The sequence below is a fragment of the Delphinapterus leucas genome, chromosome 2 (genome assembly GCF_059928025.1).
Source record: "Delphinapterus leucas isolate spDelLeu-1000000601 "Yukka" chromosome 2, BTC_Dleu_Yukka2, whole genome shotgun sequence".
Taxonomy (NCBI): Eukaryota; Metazoa; Chordata; class Mammalia; order Artiodactyla; family Monodontidae; genus Delphinapterus; species Delphinapterus leucas.
In genome coordinates this window covers 96,400,346-96,422,410 of record NC_143130.1, presented here as the reverse complement: position 1 = coordinate 96,422,410, position 22,065 = coordinate 96,400,346, and the positions used below count along the sequence as shown (strand labels likewise).

Genomic DNA, 22,065 nt, shown 5'->3' with positions numbered 1-22,065 from the left:
CAGCCTTTCTGATGGGCCAGGCACTGTGCTAACCTACCCTGGGCTGCACAGAATTGAGTCTGGGCTTCATTAGACCGGCTCCTGGTCAACACGGGTTTTCTGCCAACCAGCCACCGGCCTGCACACGTGGCTCTCCACCCAGCACAGCCCTCAGAGGTAGGCGCTATTAGTATTTACATTCTAAGGATGGCATATGAGGTGCAGTGAGAGGTCAGGAAGTTGCCCTGGGTTCCCCAGCTGATAGGGAAGGGTCTCTCTTGACCCAGAAACATCTGACAGAGCCCATCTCTGACATGGGGAGCCCACCTGTCTGCCCCCACAATGCCTCATGCGACGGCTTCTTCAGACTGGGAAATGACCATCTATAACTGGTTTCAGTCTCCTGGATACTTTCCTTTATTCTGCTACTCTTGGCTTCCACCTGCCCCCACTCCCGTCCGCATCCCTCTTCTACTCGGTGCTCCTTTCCCTTCTCCTTCCTGGCTCCACTTCTTTCCCTGCTTTCCATTCCTCGTCCCTGTCCTGCCCTCAGTGGTCCTCCCCTTCCATCCACTCCCTCCTTCGCCCCTCACACCGCAGAGTCCCCATCTCCTTTTCCCTTGACTCTTCCTCTCCTTTTCTCCCCTCTACCAACTCCTGTTTATAAACTCAGAATGTTAAAGCACAGCAGGCTGCATTTCCTGCCCTGCCCTTTGGGCCCCGGAGCTTGGGTGGGAAGGACAAGTGAGCAGCAGCGCAGGGGAGGGGAGGGGGAAAGAGTTTCAGGGCCTGGAGCTGGGCTCTGCCACAGCCAGGCCAGGTCCAGATATCCTGAGTGGCTGGGCTAGGCTAGCAGACATGAACCAGGAGAGATTCTGGGGTGAGCATGTGCGTGTGTGAGGTCAGCCGGGTGCCAGACATGTCTGAGTTTTGCAGGGAGCAGAGCCTGAGCTGGCGGCGGACAAGAGAGCCAGTTGGCTCGTTGGTGGCCAGTCAGGGGATGATGTGGACTTGCTGCTCCTAAGGGAAAGGGTGGCAGGGGCACCTGGAACTGGCCTTGGGGGCGGGGGAGGGGAGTGTGGCTTCCTGGAAGGGCTTGAGGTCAGTTAGAAATTCATCCATCCATTCATTCGCCACATACATGCTAGACTCTGGGGATGTAGGCAGGCAAGGCCCCTGCTCTCCTGGGGCTCACAGTTCCCTCGTGAGTGTAAAGGATCCTCCTGGATTTGAGCCAAATCTCTGGCTTCTTTTCATTAGGATTTCATTCTCCAGGTTTGCTTTCCTAACCTACTAGAATCAAGTTTTAGATGGGGTTTTAGAAACTATGAAAATTGACAAATATGAGGACTTTATGTGTTTACTCTTTCTGACCCAGCTGTGGGAAAACAAGAGGGAGAATGGAGGAAGATGGGGGACCATCTCTTTGGTTTTCAGGATCCTGGGGATTTGGAAACCTCCAGGGCTGGGGCTCCCTCTATATGTTTAATTTCCTCCAATAATACATTAAGGGGTAATGAAAGTTACAGGATTTCAATGCCCTGTAACAAATCGGGGGTGAAAGATGGGTGGTGGGCAGGTAACTTGACCCCCTCACTAGTGAATGACTTGTCCCAGATCAGGCTTGAAGCCTGTGAATCTAGCTCTCACTTCAGCATATCACAGTCTCTCTGACATTCTGACATCTTTGCCCGTGGTTGATGAGTGAATAGTAGTTGTGTGGATGCCAAGGATCCGTTGTGGAGATCCTAACAGTTGGGTGCAACTGCTCTGTCCCCAGGGCCCTGAGGTGAGGCCAGGGCTGGGCACTGGGGGCTGAGACATACCCTGTCCAGGGAGATGTGGGCAATCTGGAAACACAGAATGATGACCCAGATGAGTCCCAGGATGAGCATCTGGTCTCCATCCACGATGTTCTCTGGCTCAATGAGGGGTACTGGCACCTGTGGGCAAAGTTGACCGGGCTCAGCTGCAAAGCCCATATACCAGAGAAGACTCATAGTAACCAAGTGTCCAGGGGGCTGGCTGCTGGGCGGGAGGGTTCTGGAGTCTGTCCTGCCCTAGGAGATCCCCAGGGGAGAGGCAGGCAGGCACAAGGCCAGGCAAGTAAAGCGTTTCTAAGTGGTTGGGGCTTTGGTCCCAAGCCCCCTTAGGGAAAGTCCCAACATGGTGAACTGGGCTGGACCACAGGAGCAGGAGGACTCCCCATCCATGGGCTACAGGTAAACCCGGGCCAGGATCAGTGGTTCAGCTAAGGAGGTTGAAATGAAGAGTTGTAAAAGTCAATGTATGAGCTCAATAGACAGCATCGACTGTCTGCCTCCACCTCCCAGGGCATCTGGGGATCTCCAGTGAGTGCTTGGGTCCCTGGCTCACATTTGAATCTCAGCCTTCTTCATCAGTGTTCCATCTCCTGTTAAACATTCAGATTCCCAAGCTCCACCCAATCAGACTCTCTTGGACCAGAGCCCAGGAACTTGTATTTGGACAGACACCTCGGTGGTTCTTATGTGCACTAATGTTGAGAACCTGCTGACCTAGATTTTGCCACTTGGACAGGAAGGGTTGAATCAAGGAGAGAAAGGAACAGAATAAACATGAAAGTCGCATGTGGCTTGGGCCCCTTCACCCTCTGGCTCCATCCTCCTCTTCCGGACCCCATGGCTCTAAGACCCATGGGATTCTTGCAGTTCCCTGAGATTCTAAGTTCAGGCCTTGGGGCTTTTGTACTGGCTATCCCTGCTGTCTGAAAATATTATTCCCCAAGAGAGTCCCATGGCTATTTCCTTCTCTTGCTTTAAGTCTTTACTCAAATGCTACTCTCTCATTGAGGCCTACCCTGGCCACCTTTTAAAAAATCTTCCCGATTTTGTGCTTAGCGATGTCGTGGTAGGGGTATGAAGGCCTCGGAAATCAGCAAATGCTACAAACCAGGGATTTCATCTGCCTCCTTCCCCTCAGCTCCCCAGCCCAGATAGCTGATTGTTAAACATTTACCAGCATATTGCTGATCTGGGTTCAAATAAACTGTCTCCCCTGAAACTGTAGGTCCCCTATGCTCAGGTCTGGGCTTTGTGACATGCAGTTCCCAGCACAGGGCAAGGGCTCCAGAAATGAGTGCACCCCACATTCTGCTACTTATTAACTGTGTGCTGGGGGCCAAAGTTTGACCATAGCTGCCTCATATATATGGTGGAGACAAGGCTGTCACCTTCATAGGTTACGTATCAGTGACATGCTGTGTCTCTAAGCTTGAGGGGAGCTGCATAGCCTCTGACAAGGGCTGTGGGGCTTGCACTGTCCCCAGGTTCCCAGGAGGAGGTGGCTGGCTCTCAGGCCATTGTCCCTGGGACCAAGTAGGGCCTGGCACTGTGTGGCCGGCAGCTTTCTGCTCTTCTGTGCACCCAGGGACCGCAGTGCTCCTGTCTGTTGCTTTGGCTTCTCACCTTCCTGGCCTCCCTTCAGCAGGCCAGGCTTGCAGGGGGGCTGGTTGTGACCTCCATTCCAGGACTTAGGCTCAGCCCAGCCAGTCCCACCTGTGACTTCTTAGCCTCCAGGGGCAGCCACCTCGTGATTTAGTACCTGAGGCCAGGAGCCCTTGGGCCTCCCAATTCCTGCTTCTCAATATAAATGACCCCTGCACAGGCCCCTGACACTGGCCGTGAGGGTCCCTCTGTGTTCCTGGAGCTCCTGTCTCCTTTTAGAGACTATTTCTTTGGCCTGTCCCTTTCTCTCAGGGTCCCTCCTGTTTGCTTAGGTCCCTCCCTGCTGTCTGGCCCAGCTTCTCCAAGGTAGCCCTGCATCTCCTCCCTCCACTGCCTGGCTCAGTATCAGAGGCTCTTCCCCTGTGTCTGACCTTCCCTCACCCCTAGGGCCCCCTATCCAGGATCTGCTGGCCAGTTGACTGTGGGTCTGCCTGGTAAATAATTTCCTTATTTATGAAAAGAGAAGGTTAAGAGTGCACTGAATCTTTCAGCTTAGACTCCACAATCTCTCATTACAGTCAATGGCATATTCCATTTCTACCCACTGGGGACGATGGCTGTTCCACTTCAGCCAGTGGGTGTTCTCTAAACTGGGAGAACTGTGCAAGGAAGGGCTTTGCTTCCTGGACCTCTGCATCGCAGCTGCTGGATCCCGGCTCCAGATCCTCTGCTCTGCCCCGTGGCCAGCCCAGGAAAGATGATCTAGTCATCCAGCCTGTCCCCGTTGCCCACCCCAGCACCACGCCCAGAAGCCCTCTCCCCAGTGCCCACCTTGGTCCTGAAGAAGGCCAGAGCTCGGATGCTGTTCTCTAGGGAGTGTATGCGCATGTGGCCCTGGTTGGGAGGTGGCAGGACCTCCCCCAAGATGAGCTCCAGCAGGCGCAGCAGGTGGGTGCCATCAGCCAGCTCTGTGTACAGGTTCTGGATCTTGATGCCCACCTGGGCATGGAGCAGGCATGGGAGAGGATGGAGAAGGTACAGGGTCAGCCTAACCCCACCTGTCTGCCCCATTCCTGGACCTGGGCTACGCAGCCCAGAGCATCTGCCTTGAGGAAGGAGCATTGGCCTCAGCTGTGTTTCGGGGTCGAAAGAAGTGGCCTCAGCCAGATGACCTCATAGTCGGTCCCCCAGGGTCCACTGGCCAGGGAGCCGGGGGGACAGTAGAGATGGGCTGTGGGGCACGCCCAGCTACACTCACCCGGCCGTGCTGGAAGATACTGTTGATCCACTTGGTGAAGTCTTCTCCTGCATCTGCAACGTGCTGTGCCTGCAGCTTGCGAATGTGGCCCACCTCATACGCAGAGTCCATGGTGGGACTGGACTGGGAGAGCGGCCCAGGGCTCTGCCCCTGGCCTCCTGCTTCACATGCCTGTAGCCCCAAGGAGCTGCTGGGGCTTGTGGGGCTGACCAGCCATCAGGCCTGGAGCTCTCTGGGGATGAGGGGCCACTGGACATTTCCCTAAGCTGGGGACGTTGGGGGCATGGAGGTCGGGGGAGGACTGTGGATACTGATGACTCCCTGGGAGTGGGGGCCCCTCCGTGCCAGACAGTCCCACATTTGGTGGGTGGTTGCAGCTTGGAACCTAGCCAGGTAAGGTCTGGTCCTTCTGGCTGGTGTCCTGAGCTTGAATGGCCCAGGGCCCCCTTTGTCCCATCCTACTTTCTAAATTCTTCTTCTAGAACTCCTGCTGCCAGAGGTTTCTCCTGGGCCACAGCGTTTGCTGCTGCTCCTTGGGACGAAAAGGGCAGGTGGAAGGAAAACAGGAAACTACTTACCTTGGTGATGTGCAGGCCCTGGGAGGAGATCTGGCTGGATGGTCGGAGATGGCAGATAGGAGGGGCTGGGCGGGGAGGGAGACATCAGGAGAGGCTGAGGCTGGAGCTGGGGCTGTGCCATGGCCCTCCTCTTGGGCCAGCAGGGCAGGGGTGACAGCACATAGCCGGCATTGTTCTCCCACCTGCCGCAGGGCGTGGCCCAGACTGGGAGGGGGCGGCTCAAGAATGTTCCAAATCAATTGCTCCAGGGTCTCCTCCTTCATCATCCCCTGTTGCAAATGCCTTCAGCATCAGGTGGGGGTCCTGGCTCCCAAGACGCAGAGGCCCCACAGGGCAGAGCCTCTGGTCAGAGCTTCTGCACCCACTTCCGGCAGGCTGGGGCTACCCTTCTGCACCCCTGCAGAGCCTCTCCGTGAGCACCCACAGGGGCGGGGATGGGAGCGAGCCCGCTGGGCCATGGCCCTCGCACCCTCTCCTGGGGGACGCACCACAGACACACCACAGGCTTGGACCAAGGCTGGGCTTTCCAGGCCCTGACGGAAATGCATCCAACCCAGCCCAGGGCTGCAGGGCGGTACTCCCTCAGGCCTGGGGCCACTTTCTGAAGGGGGTTCCCCCTGGGAAGGGGTAACCCGCAAAGTCCGTGGGAACGACAGAGCCTCCTCCAGAGTTGGAGACACGGTGTTCACTCTTTGGGGCCCCAGTGAGGCACCAGCACCTGTGCTCCCTCGGCACTGGCTAGGCCTGAGGCTCAGAGGGGGGGGCTGTGGGGGAGCCCCTCCCTCCCTCTCCCTCCCTCTCCCTCCACTCCCTCCCCTCCCCTCCCTTCCTCTCCCTCCCCTCCCTCCCTCCCTCTCTCTCCCTCTCCTCTCCTCCCCTCCCTCCCTCTCTCTCCCTCTCCTCTCCTCCCCTCCCTCCCTCTCCCTCTCCTCTCCTCCCCTCCCTCTCCCTCCCCTCTCCTCCCCTCCCTCCCTCTCTCTCCCTCTCCTCTCCTCCCCTCCCTCCCTCTCCCTCTCCTCTCCTCCCCTCCCTCCCCTCCCTCCCTCTCCCTCCACTCCCTCCCTCTCCCTCTCCTCCCCCTCCCTCCCTTCCCCCTCCCCTGCCCTCCTTCTCCCTCCCCTCCCTCCCTCTCCCTCCCCTCCCTCCCTCTCCCTCCCCTCCCTCCCTCTCCCTCCCCTCCCTCCCTCTCCCTCCCCTCCCCCTCCCTCCCTGCAACCTTGGACCGCATGCCAGAAAGAGAGCGAGTTCTAATTCAGGTGGCTTCACAGAACAGTCTGGTTACAGACACCGGGCTGGGCTGTGTGTCTGGGTTCATCCACCCAGCAGCCCCAGCAACACTTCATGGAGGCGTCCCTGACAGCCCAGGCCGGTGAGAGAAGCAGTGGCCACAGCCTGCCCTTGAGAGCTGGGCAGGACCCATCACACCTGAACCCCAGCCTGTGGCTGGAAGTGAGGAGCATGCTGCTCTTGAGTGGGGGCGTCTCCCCTGTATCTGAGAGGAGCCTCCACCCCTGCTGTCCTCTCCCTGTGAGGTCCCTCCTGCCACTGACTGCTTCGTGGCACTAGGAATGAACCTGAGCTGCTTCCTCGCCCCAGCCCCAGGTCCAGTCAGGTACCAATGGCTGTTGCTGCTGTGCCCCCCAGCGAGCACTCCACAGTGCACCCCCCACCCGGTTACTCCCACTGACCCTGCAGGTCCTCGTCACTGTCCCCAGCTCATCACCCTGCCTGCACGTCAGCCGACACCCGGCCCAATGTACCTACCCAGAGCAAGACTCCCCATTGCCTGGTCGGGACCAGATGTTTCCTGCCCAAATCTGAACATCAGTGGTTCTCTCAGCTTAGAATAAGAATGCCCCTCTACTCCCCACCGTCCACATTCTCCAATCACATCAGCCCTAGTTAAGATCCTGCTCCTTCTAGGAAGTCCCCCCTTCTCCCACCTCTGTAAGCTTGTTTCACTTCCTGTTAAGAGCCTTGGCCCATAGCATCCCATGTGATGTGACCACCAGAGGACAGGATGGAGCTGCATGACACTTTGTACACAGATCTCAACAGAGGTGGCTGTATTTGAGGTTGTTGAGCAGGGCTACGGAACTGCTCTTCTTTCTTCCTAGTTCAGCTGCAGTAAAGCCACTGCACATGCTGCCAGGATCAGCTCCTCTTGTGCCGTGACTGATAGCAGCCCCTGTTGAAATGAGAATCCCTGCTGGTCAGTACAGTTCTGGAATATTTGTGCTGCAAGTAACTGAAATTTCAAGTCAAATGGGTTTAAATGATACAAAGGGAATGTACTGGTCCACATAACTGAAAAGGCTGGCAGGAGGAGGACTTCAGGTAAGGTTTGATCCAGCAGCTCAAATGATGCCACCACAGGTCTTAGTCTTTCTCAATGCCTTCTGCATCTTCATGCTCCACAGGGTGGTTGCTGTCAGCCTAACCTCACTGCTCTGCTTCCAGCACCTCTGGGCACTTCTCTCAATGCTATTTATATTGTTGCACCAATAGGCTCACTTCTTTGTACTGCATGGTTCAGAAAAGAGAGTACATATCTCCCAAGAGTTGGAACAGAAGTCTGAGGGGCCTGGCTCTCATAGACACATGTCCATTCCTGAACAATTTCTGTGACCAGGCAGATGAAATACTCTAATTGGCTCAAGACAATCAGGACCCACCCTAGAAAGAAGGGGTGGGGTCTATCTCCCCAAATCTCATGCCTCAGATTGAGGGTGGAGAAGTGGAGAGTGGTCTGCAAAGGAAATTCCAGGTCTGGATCACCAAAAGGGTAGATGGGTGCAAGTGTGAAAACTCCAGATGTCTACTATGGGTGGTCCAGACCTGTGAGGCATGCCAAGAGGCAGGAGCAGTGCCAGCCAGCCAGGGGCTGCACCCTAGCACTACTGCACCCTCAGGTGCTCGGGCTTGCCTCAGCACTGGACAGAGGACATCTCCTGTGAATGCTCAGTGATGCCCTGTCCTCAGCCTCGGAATGATCTCCTCCATGGTCCCCTCCAGTCTTGGTTTCCAGTCACTCTCAGTTGGGGTGTGAGCCTCCCTTGGGGCCTGCTCCCAGACCTGGTCTCTGCCCACAGTGGATGGAGCTGCTTTCCTGCTGAAGAAGCCCGAGTCTACCACCCAGAGAAGATGCAGGAAGAGTCAGGGGTCACAGGATGGCGTGCAAAGGGGCACACCCTCCCCTTAACTCCTCTGCCTTGTTTCAGAATGGTTCCAAGGGATCCCTGCTTTATTCCTGAGACAGCTGGCACACAGTCAACTGAAAAACCAGAGACAATGGGAAAAAAGTAGTGATTTTTTTCAGAAGTTTATTGATCAGTAGACTGTGTCTTTTTTTGACATTTCTAAACAAGATTACAAAAAAACAAAAGCATTGTGTATTAAATGCATTGGCTAATTGACACGTCACCTGGTTATACTCTTAGATTCTGCCCATGTTTACCTGGAAAAACTCAGTGGTTATCTGTCCTAAGAAAGTTATTTGCCACATTCCATGGAGGAAATAAACAGTGCCTCCTTAAATGCTTTCCTTATCTCCAAGGCAATCTGTCCAGGGTATTGTTCTGGGCATCAAGGAGCGTAGCCATAAAGCGGGAAGGTTCTGGTGGTGGCTGTCAGGCCATGACTCTGGTGGTTAAACCCCATCCTAGGCGGCAGGCTCCAGTACAAGACATTCCCAGTGTGGTGCAGGGGCGGCCCCCCAAGACCCAGCAGACATAGCAAAGGACCGTGGTCGGGACAGTGGGGCCAGGGCTCTGCTGAAGCCTCTCCTGTGGGTTTGTAAGGCGGGCAGCGGTTGGGGGAGAGCACGAGGCATTTGGCTTCTCGTCACATGCTCTCTGACCCACCTGGACACCAGTCCCATGAGATGGAATAAGAATCCAACTCCTTAAGGCCCACGGTTCTGTGGGAGGAGTCACAGCCCCCAATCCAGGCTTTATTGCTGCATGATGACAAGTGTTCCGGAGAAGCCACTCCAGCCCTGGAGAAGTGAAAGCCAACTGAATGCCTGGCCCTTCCCACAGAAGAGCAGCCCCAACCTGGGTCATCCAAGTGTGTGTGATGAGGAAAGAATCCATGTAGGATGCCAAGCGGGTTGGACATCAGCGTGTGGCCACAGAGCTGGGGGATCTCGGCAGGTCTCAGTGCAATGCTTCTGTACAGACGGGCTCAGGAAGGCCTCACCAGCAGGCTCACAGTTTGGAAGTCGACTTCGGGAGGAGTAGGCAGAAGTTTTCATTTTTTTCCACCTAAACTCAAGACTGCAGAAGTTTGTGTTGTGCGATACCGTGTGCTGTACAGAAAACAGACTCAAGATTCTTAGGTTTTCTTCTGTGAAATCATGGAGAGCATGAAGATAGTTTCAGAGTTCTGGAGTTTACCTACTTCCATGCCCCCTGCCCCATCCGTGAGCACTCTGCAGAGGGGGTACTTGGACAGTGGGGTGGTGCAGGGAGGACAATAAGTTCGGTCCAGGTGCCCAGATCCCAAGGGCTCCATGTTCCCGGCCCTGCTGCATGGGGTCAGGGGATAACAGGTGTTTTGGACACAGACTCGAGGAACTCTGTGTGGGTCCCGGGACGATATGGGTCCTTGCTTGGCCGCCATCCCTAATGTCTTTCAGTGTTTTTCTTTCCAATCAACTATTTATGATGGGTGACTTCAGGTTTTAAGAGAAGATATTGAGAAAAATGGACATGTGACTTCCTTTTTCTTCCTTTTTTCTCAGCATTCAGCTGCCAGATGTCCTCTCACCAGAGGTCACGGGGGTGGGGTGGGGATCACCCATGAGGTGCTTCCATCCACGTAGAACCAGAAACCTCCTCTGTGGCTCCTCTGAAACAGTATTCCTCTACATCCATATATAGACAAAACTTGCCCATATGTACATATATACACATTAACAAGTGGCCAAAATACATACTCTTGTGACATACGTGTATATATTTATCTTTATATATGACAACTGAGCTGAGTTAAAGAAGCAAGATGATTGTGAATGGAAATAATCTAACCTTGGCATCTCTATACCTTTCGACAAATGAACTCTCTCCTCCTCTCTCAATCTTGCCCTCTGCTGGATCCACTGTGCTTACACACCTGTGTGGTCCTCGTGCATTCACAGAACCATCTACTGGAATTACAAATGTCTCTTTTCTATGTGTCTAATTAATTTAAAAGTACTCACTAAGACTAAAACCATGTTATGTATTTACTTCTCTTAAAACTAAATTATGTAGAAAGTAAGCTAGGGAGTGTGAGGGCTGGCATCTGGATAAATGCTTCTCTAAAGTAAACATTTTCTTAAGTCTGCTGTTCTGCCCCTGATGTCACAAGTGACACCAGAAACAAACAAACAAACAAAAAAAACGAGTGTTTTGGGAGACTTAGGTGTGACTGTTTGGATTTCATTCATTTTTGGTGCCGGCAGGGTCCCAGGCTATGCAGCCATCACAATAGTGATGAAATATCATGTCTCTCTTATTGCATAAATGATGGTGAAAGGCACCCGCATCCCCCAGCTGAAGCCCACACAGTTGGGAGGGTGACCTCCACTGGACACAGGCATTTGGGCAAGTGGTCCAGAGAGGTTCACCCAGGGCACCCAGGGAGGGAACATCAGGAACTGATGTGCAGGTAAGGGCCCAGGTCCTACCTCGTGAGGCATTCATGGTATGAACCACACAGTCTTCTGAAGAAAAGGCTTTATATGAAAGATTGCATCTTGTTTCTGTATAAAGGCCTTTATCCTTTATATAGAAACTATATTTAAAAAACTAGTCATAATAAAAATGCCTATTTTTTATAAAAATAGTGTCTAACGCTAGTAGACTGACCTTGGGCTGGCCCCCCATCCCCTCTGTGGCCACAGGGCCAGGACACTGCATGCACCAATTCATGTTTTTTCTGGATTTAAATCCTGCCATTGACCAAGGCACCTTGGGGACGTGTAACCACGCTAACTGAAGACTGGGGGGAACCACCGCTTTTCTTACTCTAGTTTAAATATGATAAACTTGGCTACAACCTGTTGCCAGACAAGTAAAGCTAATCTTCAGATTTCAACATGACTTGAAATGAATACTAGAACTCTTGCCAGGGGTTAATAAAGGTTGTGAGTTCCAAATTTCTAACCAAATACAACTTTGCTGGGAAGGCCCCAAGGTTGGGGGAGCCCTGGGAGGGCCGGCCAGCAGGCGCTGGGATGGATGCTCCCTGCGGCCTGGCCACGGGCTCTGCAGGCCTACAGAAGGGACGGGGACACACAGAAATGGTGCGTCCTCCTCTCAAAGCTGGGGCAGCAGTCTACTCTTTGGTAGACAGTTTGGAGAGAACAGAAACCTTCTCAGCTGTTTTTTTTTTCCACTCCAAATAGAGACAAAATAAATAAGTTGGTCTTTGCTGCTTCCTGGTGCTCTCCGAGGGACAGGCAGGTTCAAAATGATGGACAGTCCAGTGAAGCCCAGCAGAGCCCCCAGCTGACACCCCCTGGCTCCTGGGATTCCACATCTGGGCTTCTCTAGGCTTTGGAGGACTCCTTGGACGATTTTCCTTTCTTCTCAACGCTTCCATCCCTGTATCCACCCCGTCCCCCCAACATTTTAGTAGAAACTCTGGGAATTTTAAGGTGAAAGGATCTCATCTAGTGTCCAGTGTCTGCCCTCCCTGGTCTACAGATGGGGAAACCGAGGCACAGAGAGGGCAGTGTCTCGCCCAGCGTCGCTCAGTGAGTCAGTGGCAGTGTGGGCCTCTGGCCCAGGCCCCCCAATTCTAGCCCCACACCGCCCTCGCTGTGTGAGGCTTGCCCCTCAGTCGGCGTTCGGCAAGGATTTCCTGTGGGAGGGTGGCACGAGGTGCGGGGGCAGGCTGTTGGGCAGCTCGTAGCCATCGAGCTTGATCTTGATGAGGTGCTTGGCCAGTGCGAATTCCTCCTCGTCCAGCATGCCGTCACAGTCACAGTCGGCCAGCTTCCAGATCTTGCCCAGGACGCTGTTGGGCAGCTTGGAGGTCACCATCTCCTTCTTGGCGTTGACGCCCGATATCTTGCCATTGACGGGCGACAGGGTGTAGAAGAGCTCATCGTAGACAGGCTTGTCTTTGGCCACAACCCACTCCTCCTCATCGGCGCCCTCCTTGGCGCCCTCCCCGTAGCCCTGGTTGAAGGGGCCCTCGGCGGTGCCGTCGAAGGCACCGCCCTGCACCAGCTGCGTGGGCATGCTCGTCTCCTCCTGGCTTATGAGGCTCATCAGGGACGAGATCTTGTTGCTCAGCATGTTGTCCACGGCCTCGATCAGCTTGGGCTTCAGCGAGTGGAATTTGGTGAAGTCATAGCTCTCAAGCTGTTCCTGGAAAAGGAGAAACCACAGATTTGGTTAACATCCTCCCTGCAGGAAGCAAATGAGGAGAGGGATGGCTGGAGGGGACAAATGCTCCTTTAAAGCAGGCAGCCCAGGCTCTGGGCTGTCCAGAGCTCTCTCTCTCTTTGGTGGGGTCCCCACATCCGAACCCACCAGACATAGGAGTGGCTTTTGGAACAAGAGACAAGATGCTTGGGATGCAACATTTTCCTACGGTAGCTAATCTGGGCTGGCAGTGGCATGAGGGACGGTGATCCCCTAGGGCTTTGAGCCAAAATTCCTTTCACCCTGTCTTTTTTTAAAAAAGCACTCTAGAGATCTACTATTTTATCTTTTAAAGTATTTTACCTACCTTACATACTTCAGTTGATTTTCACAACAATGCTGGGAGTCAGGAAAAGCAGGTATTAATAACCCCATTTCACAGAGAGCACAAGGGGTGTCCTGGCGGAGTCAAGACAATAGCCCATGCCTCCTGCCGCTCGACTAGCCTCTTTGTGCTGTAACATGAAGCTGCGACAGAGCTGTCAGTAGGACTAATTTAGGTTAAATGATTATTTAAAGACGATGTTGATCAGTTAAAAAAATGTAGTTTAGGGTACAAATAGGTACAAGTTGAAATTGGAAAGAGAGAGAGGAGTAGGGATGGGAAGGGCAAGTATAAATGCAGCCAGTAGAGCTGAGTAGTACTAGCATGGTCAGGGCAGGTCTCAGCTGCATCTCCCAGGACAGCTGGGAGGAGCAGACAGAGCACAGAGTTTGCAGATGGCCCTAGGGGACGCGGCAATTGCCTGGCCAGGATGGGAGCCAGCTGTAGATGCCACAGAGGCTCTGTGGGTGGCTCTGTAGAAATAGTCCTTCCTGCCTTGGTTACCCTTCCTTCCTTCCTTCCTTCCTTCCTTCCTTCCATCCATCCATCCATCCATCCATCCATCCATCCATCCATCCATCCAACATTTACTGACCATTTGTTATGTGCCAGGCCCTGTTCTGGGATATAAATATGAAAAGCCACAGTCTCTGCCTTCAGGGAGCTTATATTTCAAAAACGGCTTGACTTAGTTTACAGTGAAACAATGATAACATGAAATAGAAGAAAGTCATGAACAAAGGGAAAAGCCAAGTAATTGAAAGGAAGAGGAGGGGAATCATCACATCAGATAATGAAGGCTGAGAAAAGCTACACTCCTCAGCTGCCCTGGCTGGGGAGCCGGCGGGGGTGGGGGTGTCACACCTCGCTGTTGGCGGGGAGAAACCACCTGTTCATCACAAGAAAGACAAACCTTCTCTGGCCCTGAACTGTGGAAGTCACTTAGGCAATTGTATAAGGGGCCTCAAAGATCTAGTGAAAATGTCTTAATAGCAGTTTTGCCAACAAACGCAGAGAATTCCAGGTATGGCAGTTTTTATATGGACTCTACATGAAATATTTCTGTTTGGACAATCCTAGAGGGCCAGAGAGGGGCCAGCCAGGTGTGCAGTTTTCTGGAGATGAGACAGGGAGGCTCTCAAGAGAAAGAGCTTTCACATTCCCCTCAGACCTGACCGTTCTGGACAGAAGTAATGGGACAGGGAGTTAAGAAAAAACAAAACTTTGTGCTACCATAAATATTACACTTCCATTGTAAAAAATTGGGGAAAAAACTAGTAAACAAAAATAAGAATCTTAAATCACTTATAATACCATCACCCAGCAATGACTTTTGCTAACATTTTTGGGCATACGTTTATAGCCATTTTTACAAACACACACACACTCTTTAACTGAAATAAGACCACACTATTTAATAACCTGCATTTTAAAGAAATAATATATCACAGCTTTCCATGGTATCAATTTTTATACAACCTTTAAAAATTTTTGTAAATTTGATTTAATTTTTAAATTGAAGTATGGTTGATTTACAATATTGTGTTAGTTTCAGGTATACAGCACACTGATTCAGTTTTATATAAAGTGATTTGGTTTTATATATACATATACTTTTTTTTTAAACACCTTTATTGGAGTATAATTGCTTTACAATGGTGTATATATACATATACTTTTTCAGTTTCTTTTCCATTTTAGGTTATTACAAGATATGATATAGTTCCCTGTGCTATACAGTAAAAACCTGTTACCCAGCCATAGAAAGGAATGAAATATTGCTATTTGCAGCAACATGGATTGACCTCGAGATTATTATACTAAATGAAGTAAGTCAGACAGAGAAAGACAAATACCATATGATATCACTTATATGTGGAACCTAAAAAATAATACAAATGAACTTATTTGCAAAACAGAAACAGACTCAAGATACAGAAAACAAACTTATGATTACCAAAGGAGAAGAAGGGAGAGGGATAAATTAGGAGAATGGGATTAACAGATACACATTAATATATATAAAATAGATAAATAAACTTATTTTCAATAGCTACATGATATTGAACTGTATAGCTGGGCCTTTCCTCATTTACCCTGTCCATGTAATTGGAAGTTTAGGTCGTTTCCAATGGAGAATCAAAATTGTGGTCTCTAGGGTGTGCTGGCAGGGCAGACATTCTAGGCTGTTATTCTGAAGTGGAGCCCTGAGCTTTAGACGGTGGAGAGGACAGAGCGGAAAGCAAAACAGACTGACATATCTTGGAAAGGTGCCACCAGCACTCTTCTCAGTAGCCAGCTCTGTGACTGTCAAAGCAGGCTGGCCTGGGCTGCCACCTCGCACTCAGCCTGAGCTCAGTTCGGAGTGGTGGGGTAGCACAGGCCTGGTTTCTAAGGTACATTCCAGTTTTCATGTCCTCCATCCTCACTGACAGACCACAGTCACCTGCACGTGATCCCAACATCGGCACCAAACAATGCTGCTAACACTTTGGGGTCCTGCTGCCGGCACCTCAGTCAGCCAAGGGAACTGAGAAGAGAAAGCCTAGGAGGAGGAGAGCAGGCAGCCTACACAAAAATCCCAGTGCTGCTGGGGTAAACAAGTCTGGATTCCCCTGGGTGCATGAACACCTACCCTATTTCCTCATGAATGAGCCTGAGCTCTGGGCACACACAGAGCCTCTGTGTCCGGCCAAGTGGACAAATGAGGGCGGTGCCCACCCAAACTTTCCACCCGCCTGCAGGGGACATGGATTCAGACGGCAAACCTCTGGAAAACTAGCCAGGGGAAATGGCCACATATTTGCAGGGGTGGACAGGAAGCAGCGGCAGCAGCCGTTCCCACCCCGGAGGGCACGCATGAAGTAAGCCCTACACTCTCATCCCTGTGGTACCCGCCTGCCCAGCCCTGGCCAGGGGTGTGGGGTCCAAGTTAAACCACACCATCCCTGTCCTCCACCAGGGTGGCTCCAAAGCTTTTTATTGGGATGAACACACACTGGAGAATTTAAAGAGCTACCCATCAACAACTGTATGTATGAAAGCCGCCAAGCGCGGGATCCTGGAATTGCCCCCCAAGAGACAAAGGTCAATCCCAGCCTAGCCTCTTCTGGGCTCTCCCTTGCCTGCTCACTCCCAGCCGGTACCAGAAGCTGTTTTTGAATCCACTTGGAGGGTCTGAGCAGATGGGGATGGCTCTGCCGCCCTCTGCTGGTGAAATTTTTTTTAATTTTATTTTAAGATTTTATTATTTTTTAACATCTTTATTGGAGTATAATTGCTTTACAATGGTGTGCTAGTTTCTGCTTTATAGCAAAGTGAATCAGTTATACATATATACATATGTTCCCATATCTCTTCCCTCTTGCATCTCCCTCCCTCCCACCCTCCCTATCCCACCCCTCTAGGTGGTCACAAAGCACCGAGCTGATCTCCCTGTGCTATGCGGCTGCTTCCCACTAGCTATCTACCTTACGTTTGGTAGTGTATACATGTCCATGCCACTCTCTCACTTTGTCACACCTTACCCTTCCCCCTCCCCATATCCTCAAGTCCATTCCCTAGTAGGTCTGTGTCCCAGTTCTCCAAGGAGGACAACTGCATCAGCAATCAAGGTGGCCTTGCTAGTGTTCCCTCATTCTGCAGCACGGACACATCAGCGCAGCAAAGCAGATTCCCTCCCCAGTGGGTGTAGGGCTGACACAGGCCCCGGGCAAAAGCCTGCAAAATACAATTGGCTCTTTGCTACGGTCAAGAGTCACCTTGACCAGCTTGGAGAACAGAGACTTAAAGCCGGCCCTGGTGAGCTCTCCGTGAGATCCTGGGATGTGCAAAGATCATAATCAAGTCATCTCCAAGCTTCTGCCCCTGCCGCTGTCCCAGACACAGTAAGGCTGAATGCCTGTGTTGGGGAAGATGTCAGATGCTCAACAGACTCAGGGATGTGGAGGCCTTGACCCACACCAGGAACCCCCAGAGCTCCCTGGGTGACAGCAAACTAGCTTGAAGTAGCGAGCACACCCTCTGGGCTCCAGGCCTGCCTTGCTCCCTGCGGATTCCCTGAAAGGACTGGGGTGGTATGATCAGGGCCTGGCTGGCTTCCCAAGGAAGAATCCTCAGCCAGCTTCCAGGGGTTTGCTCCAAAAACCACTGGTCTATAAGCCCTGTGGGAGTCAGGCCTAGGTCAGGGTCTGAGAAACCCATTACCCTAGAGCCTGCTACGATATAAACATACACTAACTTATTAATTAACCTACTCAGCACGTATTCACTGAGTACCTGCTACACCCCAGGGGCTGGGGATATGGCCGAGAACAGGACATGGGTCACTGGCTTCATGGAATTACAGCCTTCTATGGGAGACACTAAATGAGACACTGAGTAAATGAATTATACCAAAGCACAGAGACACTTATGTTGTAACAAGGAGCACAAGTCCCAACAAGGGGCTTTGCTGCCAAAACGTCACTGCCAGTTACAGTCATGGCAGCAAAACTGTAACCCAGAATGGACCTCTGTAGGGGCAAGGATTTTTATTTTTGCTGTTTGTTCAATGATTTATTCCAGGGGCCTAGAACAGCACCTGGCCATAGTAGACTTAATTACTATTCTTAGGTGAACGCACAAATGAACACAGATGATGGTAGGACTGTGTGGATGGTAGGCACCCGGCAGGTAGGACCCCTGCTCCCAGTCCCAGGGCACCCAGGAGTCCAATAAAGGGGCCAAGGTGCCTGGTGCGGCGCCTAACCACAGGGTTCTCAGTGAAGGTTCAGGCCCTCCCTGTATTGCCCGGCTACATGGGCCAAGGCTGCTCCCGAGACCTGGGGTGAGGGACTGCCCCTGTGACCAGCTCTGAGAGGCCTGGATGCCCTCTGACCGGCCAGGCCCAGGCTAGCATGGTCAGGAGTAGCTCTGGTCACAGAGTTTGCTCCCTCCGTTCAGGAGCTCCCTGGAGACGGGCAGGGGAGGCCTGTCAGGGAGACTTCAGGTCTCGGGAGCCGCACCTTGTGGGTCGGGCATCAAGGGAGGCTCAGGAGGCCAATGAGCCACAGACGTCCCATCAGGCCATCGTGAGCACTGTGTATTTACTCACAGCTTTCACTTCAGTCAGGAAACCAAGTTCCCTTCCAAAGTATCCGAAGGATGCCAGGAAACAGTTGTCCTTCAGTTTGGTCATGGGGTACAGGGCATAACCCAAGGGTGCGAAAGCAGAACCTGCTCAGGAAGAGGCCCCAGGAGCCCTCAAATTAGCCATCTTACGACCAGAAAAAAATCCAATTTATCCTCTGAGTACAGGAATATCAACTTTACTTCTAAAAACAAAGTGTTTCTATGTTTTTTTTTTTTTTTTTTTTTTTTGCCATACGCGGGCCTCTCACTGTTGTGGTCTCTCCCGTTGCGGAGCACAGGCTCCAGACGCGCAGACTTAGTGGCCATGGCTCACGGGCCCAGCCACTCCGTGGCATGTGGGATCTTCCCGGACCGGGGCACGAACCCACGTCCCCTGCATCGGCAGGCGGACTCTCAACCACTGCGCCACCAGGGAAGCCCCTATGTATTTTTTTAAGCCGACTAAATCATATTTGACTAGATTGTATATACCAGATGCATTCACCCTGATCCCAGGCATCACAGCAGTAAGTGTAACCCACTCCTATTTCAGTGTGTACGTTATATACAGAGAGTTTACATTAACAAACCCCTTAGGATCGATGCTTCCCCTCCTGCAGCCTGATCTCGCCTCTGCACCTGTGCTTCCTCCTCCCTGACCCTCCCCCGCAAACCGATCCCCATCCCTACCCCAGGCAGGCTGGCAGCTCACAGGCCCAGAGTCTCCAGGGTGCAGCCAGTATGCTGTATGCTCTCTTTGGCCCATGTAGATTCTTTGAAATTCTGAGCCAAAATTTGAAAACCAGGGTACTTTACATACAAATCCAGATCTCCAGCTTCTCGTGAAATATCCAGGCCTGCACTCCCACGGGGCAGCAACCACTGGGCAGGATGGGGGCTCCCCACTGAGCGGGGAAGGGCACACGCTCCCCAATCTGCTCCCACCGTGTGCCCTGCAAGTCCTCACTCGCTGCACTTGCAGAATTGTTTTCCTCCCAGTAGGGACGTGTTTCTCAGGACCCACATCTCTACCAAATGTGAGAAAACAAGAGGTGGTCGAGGGGGCACCGCAGTTTCCTTTGGCGTGGCCCGCCTGCCTCACTTGTTTGAGTTACTTTTGGCTGGTGGCTGCAGGCATCTGAGTTGTGTTGCCTGCTTTCCAGAGAGGGCTGTGGCCTCCAGGGCAGATGGGTCCTTGCACCGGACAAGGAGATGGTCAGTCAGGCTCTCTGAGGAGCCAGGTGAGGCGGCCTCGCTCGGGAGGGCATGGTCAGTGTCAAAATCAAGGTCACCTAACACCATGGCGGGGAGGTGAACACACGGGTCAGGCCAGGGTGGCAGCACCCACTCGGGGTCACCTGGGGCTGCCCAGACACATGTCAGGGAGATTCTGAAATTAGGCCAAAGGCTGCCCGAAGCTGACCTTTAAGCAAACTCTTCAGTGAGCACAGCCTGCTGTGTCTGGTGAACTCCCGCCGTGGCCACAGCCCGCCACGGCCTCTGACTGAGCCCGCAGCAGCGATGCTGCCCAAGCGCGTAATCCCACAGTGCAGGGCAGCGCGGGGGAGGGCCGGCTTCAGGAGGCCCCTGGAAGTGACCTCCAAGGTCACTCTCAGCTCTAATTCCCTTAAAGTTCTGGGATTCTAAAAAACAGGTGTCACTTCTGTGCCAAAACAACCCTGAACACAGCCTAAGGGAGCTGTTCATAGGATTTTTTTCAGGTGAGCTTAATTTACTTCTCGAAATGTCTCCCTTTTTGTTTAAATGTTTCAGGAAGCAAGCAATTTCTGCTTTATTCACAGGAGCCTATTATCATGTATTACTAGGAAGACGAATTTACCGTGTTCTCCTCCATTCTAAACCATGAAACCCAAATGTGTACCCAGCAACCAGCTGGACAAGCTGGCAGTGCCCCCTCCATCCCCACTGGTGACATTGTGATGGGCCTCTGTACCTGCATTGCCTTGACCTCGGGGAAGTCCCCTGCAGAAATCTGGTATTCTCGCTGCAGCTGACTGTAGATTTCTGGCAACCTGCTGATAAGCTCTCTCTTCTTGTTTTCTTTTCCAAATACACTTGGCATCTCCTTCTTCAGGTGGCTGATGATGTAGGCATGTACCTGAAGGGGTATATGTCAGTGAGGACGGGCCATTTAGAAGTGCACCAGAGAAGGACAAACAAGAGGGCATCTTACATGCATCACAGCACATAACAGGCATCCCCGCAAAGTCATGGTGCTCAGGACAGGAGGAGGGCAAGGACCAGGGGGGAAGGTATGGGGGCACCCGAGTGGGAAAGACCTTGGTTCTGGTGATTAACCTCAGAAGACCTAAGAGAAAGTTTCACCAGGGCCAGTGCATGCAAGCACCAGCAAATGAAGCTGGAGGCTGATGGAAATGGCTGATCTGCATGGAAATCTGTGCCCGGTGAACAGTGAGATGAGAACACCCATAACCTCCCCATAAACAGTTTAGGCCCCAAGATCACTGAAGTCATTTCTGCACAAGACCAGCTGCCTAGGGCCAGGCCAGACAGCAGAAGCTCCGTCTGAGAGAGGGACCCTTGGTACATGAGGGGGGAGCCCCAGAAACCTTGGTCACCCAGGGGTAGCAGGCCTGGCGCTGTTACCCGAAGGGTGGTGAATCCTGCTGGGAGGGCTCTAGCTGGCTTTCGTCACTTCCTTCCCTAACATTTCCACCCTTCTACTGATTTCCAACTTTAGGATGTTAAGAAACACTCATTACAAAAGTTCTCTTTGTACAGCAGAAACTAACAAAACATTGTAAAGCAATTATACTCCAATAAAGATGTTTAAAAAAAAAGTTCTCTTTGTATACCTAGAGTTCTACAGAGTAATTTAGAAGTCAAGAAAATAACTAAAATAAGAAAAGATGAAAAACAGGGCAGTGATTACAAAAAGAAAATGACTGTGTAGCTATGGAAAATCCTATTAAAGAAAGCAGAGGTCTACTATAATCTTGTGGAAGAATGGAAATTGAATAAAGGGGGTAAGCAGAAACATCCCATGGCTCAACTGAGGGCCTCTGTGTATGGACATACACTGGGCACAGCCGAAAACATTTTGCTAAGATTTGAACTCTAAACTAAGTGCATAATGCAAATGCTGACAGGCTCGGACCAGACAACGCTAACTTCTCCATCTACATAAAGGTCATTTTAACATAAGCACACACTGAGCTGCCTGACTACTGCTACAAGTATAGACTGGGAGAGATGCTTCTAAACCTTCCTGCCACTAGTAAACTTATTTATTTATTTTTAAACATCTTTATTGGAGTATAATTGCTTTACAATGGTGTGTTAGTTTCTGCTTTATAACAAAGTGAATAGTAAACTTATTTACTTTTCAAATTAAAACAGCTTAAAATATTTACATGATTCTTTAAGATAACCAGAGAAATCCAAGGTTTGGGAATCCTTTTATTTAGAACGATGGGCTTTTAACTGCATTCCTGAGGATATGATGAATAAGTGGTAAAACTAGTAAGACTGGTAATTTCCTTGCCTTGGTTAGTGAATGCCTGGCTTGGTTTGGATGAGGCTGGGGACGGCCCTGTGTAGGTCCAAAGGCCTTGGCGGGGCCGCCATATTCCATCGGGGAGAACCAGCTGTCACCAGCTGTCCTTGCATCATTTCCTTGGCCTCGGCTCTCCTGGATCCTCTGGACTGGGCCTGTGGACCCCTCTCTCTTCCGTGCTCTGGCCTGCCCTGCTCTGGAGCCCATCCCAGCTGAAGCAGGAAGTTCCACTACCTGCTCAGCTTCCCATCCACGAGGGCGTCTTTCCAAGACCCCTTCCCAGAGCCCAGGCCTGGGGCAGCTGCCAGGTCCCTGCAGAGCTCCCCAAGCCCCCTCCCCACCTATCAGTGTGGTACCTGGGAACTGCCAGGCCCCTGTGCAGGTAAGGCTGACTCCCCACCCAGCCCCTAGCTCCCCTGGGAATGGCACCCT

The 22,065-nt window shown here is 51.9% G+C and overlaps 2 protein-coding genes across 2 annotated transcripts in view; both read right to left on the bottom strand.

Moving 5' to 3' along the window:
• SPTBN5 (spectrin beta, non-erythrocytic 5) overlaps positions 1–6,098 on the bottom strand; it is a 43,868-nt gene extending 37,770 nt beyond the window's left edge. Inside the window, 4 exon segments of the mRNA XM_089906251.1 lie at positions 1,806–1,922; positions 4,236–4,403; positions 4,663–4,804; positions 4,806–6,098. Of these exon segments, the coding sequence (XP_089762377.1) occupies positions 1,806–1,922; positions 4,236–4,403; positions 4,663–4,804; positions 4,806–4,879 (501 nt within the window). The 5' untranslated portion in view covers positions 4,880–6,098.
• A 2,445-nt stretch (positions 6,099–8,543) lies between these two features.
• Positions 8,544–22,065, bottom strand: part of EHD4 (EH domain containing 4) — an 88,410-nt gene continuing 74,888 nt past the window's right edge. The window contains exons 5-6 of the mRNA XM_022587385.3: positions 20,050–20,214; positions 8,544–12,601 (exon numbers count right to left, since the gene is read on the bottom strand). Of these exons, the coding sequence (XP_022443093.1) occupies positions 12,065–12,601; positions 20,050–20,214 (702 nt within the window). The 3' untranslated portion in view covers positions 8,544–12,064. The remainder of the gene's footprint in view (positions 12,602–20,049; positions 20,215–22,065) is intronic.